Source organism: Amblyomma americanum, chromosome 7, assembly GCF_052857255.1.
Source record: "Amblyomma americanum isolate KBUSLIRL-KWMA chromosome 7, ASM5285725v1, whole genome shotgun sequence".
Taxonomy (NCBI): domain Eukaryota; kingdom Metazoa; phylum Arthropoda; class Arachnida; order Ixodida; family Ixodidae; genus Amblyomma; species Amblyomma americanum.
Window position 1 is genome coordinate 145,513,227 of NC_135503.1, and position 8,245 is coordinate 145,521,471.

Genomic DNA, 8,245 nt, shown 5'->3' on the forward strand with positions numbered 1-8,245 from the left:
CTGGTCGTGTAGACCCGACAAAAATTTAAGCGGCGAATCAACCATGCTCTGCAATGCAGCGGCGGTACGGGGCAACCATGGCTCGAGGTGCAGCGCTGAACGTCAAATTTTTTTTCTCTGTTAAAAAAAAAACACGCTCCAATATAAACTCTGTGCAAGATTTTCATGCAACTAGCTACAATTTTCATTTTTACTAAGAATGCCTCCTTATAAAATTTATGCGCAAAAACTCTGCACAGCACTTTTTTCAGGTCTAATATTTTTTTTCTGAAACTTACTGTGTTGTATCATACTTTAAACCATTTAATGAAATATTGAAGCGTCTAAACATGCGATGTTGCTCGCAAATGTCGCGAGAGAGTACGAAACATTGCTAAAACGGTTTATTTTCGGAAAAAGTCACAAAGCACACCAAAAACTCTGAGGTGCAAGTTTTTGTCTGTGCGATTACACCCACAATGCATATTCATTATCTCTAAAAATTTTCAAGCCCAGCAGTAAAATATTTGATAACTTATAAATTATTTACTGAGACAAATTTTTGCCCTCACTTGAGAAATTCGAAGGGCTGTGGCATGACCAGGAAATTTTTTTCGCCAAGGTATTAATGCTAACTACTTTAGCCGTTTCCGTAAAAAGCAACAAATTTTATCGAAAAGATCATACTGGGTCGAGCGCAAACTCTCGTACGTTTTGCACAGAATGACGCAAAAGCAACATTTACCGCAAATATAAAATTTTCTTTACAAGCAATATTTTCCTGCACTCGATTCAAACTCGCGACTTCAGCACGGAACAAAACTTCGCGAACCTACTATGGAAGCGGATGGCAGTGTAGGCTAAGCTTTGAGATCTGCGGTCAATCGGCCTTGACGTCACCGCAGCTTATTTTGGCAGCGGCCGGAAGCTGCGACAATGCCTCATGTTTTTGGTTGCATTTGGCTTATATAATCTCGTTGTCATTTAAAGAAGCGCCGCTTTCCATACAATGCATTGGGCTGTAAATTCAGATCATCTTGAATCCGTCCCTAAAGCCACTATAAGAGAAGTCATCTTTCCAGTCTAAAATCAAACCAAAAATATGGAGGACGCTTAAGCATCGTCTTTCAGAGATAGAGGCGACAGTGTGTTGCAGCGTCGCCAAGGAGTGCACGGAACGCCATCGCCCGTTCGGCGCAACGCGTGACCCGTTGGACAATTTAAGGAAAGGATGCCCGTCTCACATATCTCGGTGGACACCAGAACCGGGTCGTTAGGGAAGGAAAATGAAAAGAAAATTAGTTTTAAAGGAAAGAAATGAAGCCTGTCTCACAATTCTCGTTGGACACCCGTACATTTTTCCTTTCCTTACAGCGCGGTTCAGGGGACCACTTAGATGCGCCATTTTTCGCTCGCGGCTAACGCCGCCGACGACACCGGCTTTTCTGCGACACGAGCTCCTTAACACTGTCGGAGACAGCGTTAAACTCGGAGGCAAGCATCGGCGGCTGTATGTGCGTCCAACGTTTTTTTAGCCTCACAGAGTGGTTAGGTGCTGCTGCTTTTCTGATGAAACACCTTCTCGAATACCGTTCATTTTCAGTAATAAAAAGTGCACCCTTATGACACCTCAGCTGGCCTGCCTAAGAGTATCGTTTTTGACGGGCTCGTTTTCGCTGCGACGAAGCCCACGGCACTCCTGCGCGTCGCCACACATTTCACAACGCCCTTCGCAGCACAATACGCGGTCGCCGGCGCCATGCTCTACTGGACCTTCAGCTGCGTCATGCCCTTCCTGACGCTGGAGCAGGCGGGAGGCCTCGGCTACTACTACATACAGCGCCAGCACAAGCTCTGGACATCCATCTTCCCGGGAATGAGCCTCCACTGGAGCTTCCGCGTTTTGGAACGCTTCGAGAAGTTCGGTACGATCCGCCTTTAGCGGGGACACGGAATGCACCCGGAAGCGTTAGCCCTGTGGCCGCAGTGTGTTAAGGAAACGCTGAACTAAACTCCAGCAGCTGAATTGTCACAGCATTCTCGTTGACAGCGAACCTCCGCGATGTTAAACCCTATATAGCTCGTTGCAAGAACTTTTGTAGAGGTAGCTACATTACGATAGCATTTCGAGCCTTCAGCTTGGTCGCGCGGCCATGGGTACGTGGCTGGTCGCTTGGTTGGTCCCGTGGTACGGAGCAGCTGCCGGCGGCGCGGCACCGTGGCTGCTCACGTGGTTCTTCATGCGGTTGGTCGCGTGACCAGCCACGTGGTTGATCACGTACTGTGGAGGAGCTGCTGCTGCCGGCGGCGCGGCGCACCGACAAAAAACCGAGCTGCAACAGCTGTGCGCATGCGCCGCGTCAAATGGGACGGAAATGAAGGAACGCCCAGCGAAATGAGCGGCGAAATAGTGACTTAGCAATTCAACTGAGCAAGTTCCACTCTGCCAGCTGTAGCTATCACGTCACTCCAGATTTAACCAGAGCTAAACCACCGCCAATATTTTTATTTTAGTTTGAATACTACCAATTGGTTACTTTATTGTTTTTATTTTGCTGCTAGTAGGATATTACTTATCCAATCTGCTCTGCTTTTCACATGCTATTTCGCTTGCAGCTTTATATGCAGAAACGTATGCAGCATGAACAAAATTAAGCTTTACAGATTTTAGATGAGAGAGACGGGAAATTTACCTGCGCACATATTTGATGCCGCTTGAAGAGGACGTGAGATAACTATGATCATCAGGCGCCTGATTACTTAAAAATCGATTTAATGAGCTTTTAAGTGACAGCATTAAGCACGCGTGTTTCTAGTAGAAACTAAGTGCCAGTCGTAATTCTAAACAATTAGTTCTTAGAACTCTTATCGCACTATTCTATTCCGAAATACTTACACTGGGAGTTTCACCTGGATCCCTGTAATTACGCAGGCAAGGCAATGAAGATCAGCACGAAACGCCTCCTGGCGTGACCCGGCGTGACCCAGCGTTTCGCTCGCCAATGACGCAGAGCGACCGGTGGAGCTTATAACTGTTACCCCTTACTTTCAACAATCAAACTGAAGAATCAACACCTGGAGTTTCGGATCAGCTGCCACTGCACTTCATTCGTAATTACGCGAAGTCGTTGGGCACTTTGGGGGCGCATATATCTGAACACGCGTGCTCAAGAAAAGTTATACCGAACGGAGTAGTTTATAATTGCGACCATTTCTGTGCTTCCAATATAAATATGCACGTAAGCCGCAATAGGTTAAAAAATAATTAAATATTGTCCGTTTAGTGCGGGACACTGATTGCTATCTCTTTGTAGCTCACTGGCAGCTTTACTTATTTGCAGAAGTGCGCTTCTCGTTCCACTCCGTGTCTGATTTTTAAAAATCTGTAACGCTTGATTTGCAGCTCCCTGTCGTTGGTTTACAAATAATGCGCGAAAGTTTAAGTGGACGACGTAGTAGAAAGGCTGTAGTTGCTTACTAAACCTTTGTCATCAATGTGTACCATATTGAAAGCAAATTTTTGTCTGCGATAAGTCCCAGTTGCCACAGCTATTCCCGGGATACTGCTCAACTCACGTTACATCTCGTAAATTCAGTGCTCTAGCTGTCTGCTATTGTTTGAGCGAGTGCCTGACAAAATACAGCCTTTGATTAGCCTTCCTGTCCTGTATCGTACAGAGAAACTAGGGAAAATTTGAAGGAACTTAGGGCGACTTGATACCATGAGATCGTTTCACGGCTCTGAAGGAGGCCTGAAATGTGTGCATAAAAAAAGTTTGGTGGATTTTCAATCTAAAAATGCCGGAGGCGCCGCACATTACAGACAACAATAACGCCATAGAAGAGTTATTTCTTTACTCTTGTGGCCGTTTAAAGAGCATGATAACCTCCACAAGAAGAGTGGCTAAATGCTGAAGAACTCTGTATCAGCAATTATAGAGACACTTAAGCTCTGCCCTGAAGAGTGTGACGCAACAGTGCTAAGAGATTCCTTCAGCGGTAAGAATGATTTTAACTTCACTCCGCCGACCGGGATAATATGCTTTTTTTTATTTACCACAACTCGCAAACCATTCTTTTAACCAAGCCGAACGAATGTTCCTCAGTATTGTAGGTGGTGGTGGGGGAAATTAAAATGATTGAGCATTTTCAAGGTAGCCAGTGAGGGTGTGGGTAGGGATATTGGTGGTTGCAGGAGACAGGTTGGCCCTCGTGATCGTGTTAAGTGGCTAGGAGGCGGTGGACCCTGTTGACATCCGTGGCCCAGGTCACCATTTGGAGTTGAACCTACCGCTGTGAGGGGTGCAGCACTGGCTCCAATCCCTCCTGTTCGTCTAGTTTCAGAAAAGCGGTAGATGGCCTATTAGAGCAAGCCCTAAGCAGCTGGTATATATCTATCTACCTTAGGGTGTGGGCATAATCTGCAGGCCGGACGACAGTCCCTCGGGTTAATGAGGTATTACAGGAATACGTTAGGAAAAGTGTTTGAATCCATCGCCAAACGAATAGACATTAGTGAGTGGGAGGACAGTGCCCCCGGCTCACCGCTGAAGAGGAACCGGTTCGCGTTGCAGCTGTAACGTTTTTGCTTCCAGAGAAAACCCCTTTGTTCGGCCATATGAGGCACTGCGCAGTGGCCGTGTTATGACGTTACAACCCTGTAGACAAGTGAGGAATCGTGTTAAGCCCTCACTGTTGTGCTGTGTTTTGTGGTATTTGAATTACCCGTGCGAAGATGTGACGTCATGACCCTCCCATCGACCCCCCCCTTTTTTTCTACGCACGCCGAAGCCAATTACGGCGGTTTCTTCGCAGAACAATGCACTTAACTCTATCTCGTTAAATCGGGTTTCCGTAGATTTAACTTATCCCAAGCAGAGGAAGATGTACACAAAGCTGAGGCTCAGTGCTTATGCAACCCGGAAAATCAGTTGAAGACTTGGCCAGGGCGTGTGGCTCTTCGCTTTGATTGTCTTTTACTGAGCTCTTCCTTGAGCCGCAATGACGAAGCAGTGCGTTATCTAGAGCAGTATTAATTGCGTAGCGACAGTGGCGAAGCGATACAATCTTTTCTGAAAATAGCCGCTTCCTAATTCTTTTGGTTGATTGAGGAGTGCCAGCTAGTTAAATGTGCCTGTTATCACAGTAGTCAAGAGTTCTCGCTACTTTTTAAACTAATGAGAGCGTTTCCGTTCAAAATTATTTTATGCAGATATCGTGCAGACTGCAGGATACATTTAATTTCGCCTACATCGGTTACGGATGGGGTGATGGACAACGCTTTCGCAGGCCTTTGATAGTTTGGCTAGCGATTCCGCATGAAAAGCCGGAAAATATAGCTTCGAACATAACACCTCGTCGTGACAAAATATACAAGCATACAAATGCATCATCATGAGCCAGACTGCGCACACAGCTGGGCAAAGTCCTCGCATATCTCCAAATAACGCTATCCTGTGCCAGCTGTTGCAACCATATTCTCGCTAATTTCCAATATCTACGACTTCCCTAACGTTATGCCACCCCCCGATACGATTCCCTTCCTTCCAATTGACTCCGTTATCCTTAAGGACCATCGGTTATCTTGCCTTCGCATTACATGCCCTGCAAAGCCCACTTCTGCCTAATGGTTTCCACTATGATGAACATTAACCCGCGTTTTATTCCTGACCCGCTCTCTTCTCTTCCTTTCTCTCATGGTACACCTATCATATCTGTTTACATAGCTCCCTGCGCTGTCCTTAATCCTAGTTGAACCCTTTTCATTAGCCTCCACGTTACTGCCCAATAGGTGAGTATCGCTAAGATACAGCAGTTATACGCTTTTCTCTTGAATGATATTGGTAAACTGCCATTCATTATCTGAGTAACCTCCCAAATGCGCTCTACCCCATTCATATTATTCTAGTTATTTCACCCTCATGATTTCGTTCTGCGGTCACTACCTGTCCTATGTAGATGTATTCACTTACCACTTACAGCACCTCGCTACCAAATGTAAACTGCTGTTCCCTTGCGACAATACGCATGAATAAAAACTAGCTAAAATATTATTTGGGGAAAAGTCCTCTCAAGCAGGCGCTTCGGTGGTGCTAAGTCATTTGCAGAGAACTGTGCTTATCAGGGCGATACGAGCTATTCGTGGCGTTAACGAGACGTCTATAAACCCTTCCCGCAGTCGAGCAAGGGGCGAACTGGAGCAACTTCTACGACCGCTCCGCGACTCCCGACAACGTCACGCTGGCCGAGATTGTATTTGTCGGCTTCCTCTGCGACTGCTGCATTGTCATCATCGTCTGGTATCTGGACAACGTCCTGCCCGTCGGGCCTGGGATCTCCAAGCCCTTTCTCTTCCCTTCCAGGTGGTAGAGGTGCCACTTCGCGTCCTCTTTCGATATGGCACGGTCTGTGTAATTGACGAGCAGAAGTGCTCTTTTTTACACGTTTATGCTTTTCCAACAGGTCCTGAAAGAAGCAGAAACAGCTTACAATTGAGCTTTTTTCCACGCTTATCCAGGTTTCTGTACACTGAGTCGTTCCGTTTTGCTATTTTGTTCTATGGCGATTTATCAACGAAAGAGCAAGGCTTGAAATTAGGAACAGTGATCAGGGGCAGCTAAAAATAGGAGAGCATTTTTTGTAGCGAGAGCTACACTGTGCAGTTCTTCGAGCCTTCAGCGTGGCACCCCTTGAGCTCCGTGGCGGCGCCGTGCTGGTCACATCGTTGTTTACGTGGTTGGTCACCTGGTGCGGAGCACCTGTTGCTACCGGCGGCGCGGCGCGCTGACGAAACCTAGTGGGGGGGGGGGGGGGGGGGGAGGAGTGGAGAGGGGAGGGCGGGAGAATGAATCCACCACCAGGGACGAAGATGAAAAAGGAACGTCCTGCGAAACGGAGGGGCGAATTACTGACTTTGCATTTAGACTGAGCGGGTTACACTCGGCCAGATGTAGCTCTCGCTTCACTCCATGCTTAATCAGAACTAAATCACAGTCAATTTCTTTCAGCACCCCTTTCCGTTACGGATTGCGAAGGCGTGAAGACGAGTTAACACTTAAAATGAGTGCGCATTCGTGAGAGTGCATTATGAATGGGATATCAGGATCAGTCACACTACCCTCAGGGGCTCCTCCTCTTCCTCAGGCGATGGAAGTGAGTTTCATTAATTCCCCGTAATAATCAAGTAGCAGTGTCATGACGGCCGCAGCACCAACAGGTTCCTACCCCTTGTTGTCATGGTACATTTTTCGCATGAACTATAGCTCAATGGCGCTTCACAGGGCGGGGTTCAAGCCCCTAGGCACGCGTGCGTCTTGTGAGTTGAAAACGGCCGCTCCCAACCGGCATCGCCTGTGTCTCCTGCTGGACTAAGCCCGGCTGCTGGCCCCTGGTTTCCAGGACATCCTCCGTGTGAGCGAACAGTGACTTCACCTATGAAATCGTCGTCTTCTAGCCACAGCCAGTTCATGTCGTGCTTGTTCTGCGAGAGTTCTTGACTACGCTGTGTGCCTTATTAGTCTGTTCGCTTGGCAGGAATAACATCGTGGCAACTTAGATGAAACGGCGCGCAATGGATCTCAAGTTTGGGGCAGAGGTTAGGCACCCTTTGCAGATGGTCTCTAAGAGGCTGGGGATTCGCTGTAAATGAGGCTGTTGCCTCTGAGAGTTTATACATCCCTGATTATTGACTGACGAACTCACTGCAGCACTTCGGGGCTGCAGGTGAGTTGAGCTCCAAGAACTGGATTTATTGCGTCCACTACTTGCAGTGTGTTGTGTGCTGCTGGCGCAGGCAGGCTAGAAAGCAGAGCACGCGGGACATTCATGACGGACGTGAGCATTGTAATCCCTTGGAGATCTCGGCCACGGTCCGTGTCATGGGTTTTGTCTGGCTCGTCGTTTCCCTCTTCCCTAGTGCAGGGTAGCCAACATTAATGCCCTCCTGGTTAACATATTTGCTTTCCCCCTTCCTCTCACGCTCTCTCTCTATGCTTCCTCGATTAAACTCAGAGAGCCTTGTGACAGAATGCCAACCATACTCCGTGCGTGTTGCGGCACGCATTTCAAATGATGGGATAGCTGGGCCTAGTGAGCGACGTTCGGGGCTACTTTGCTACGAAAATTCCTATCATACCTTTAAGTCGTCGCTCTGATGTTCTCTATTTCAAGTCTGGACCTTAGTCAGCGTAGTAGTACCCCGGTAAGTTTGGCGTCTGACACAGCCGTCGTAAGCTACAAAAACATTACTATTCCGCCATGCTCACAG

General features: G+C 47.5%; 1 protein-coding gene across 1 annotated transcript in view; it reads left to right on the top strand.

Moving 5' to 3' along the window:
• Positions 1 to 6,348, top strand: part of LOC144098150 (phospholipid-transporting ATPase ABCA3-like) — a 31,553-nt gene extending 25,205 nt beyond the window's left edge. Inside the window, exons 6-7 of the mRNA XM_077630678.1 lie at positions 1,716 to 1,904; positions 6,158 to 6,348. Of these exons, the coding sequence (XP_077486804.1) occupies positions 1,716 to 1,904; positions 6,158 to 6,348 (380 nt within the window). The remainder of the gene's footprint in view (positions 1 to 1,715; positions 1,905 to 6,157) is intronic.
• The last annotated feature ends 1,897 nt before the right edge of the window (positions 6,349 to 8,245 follow it).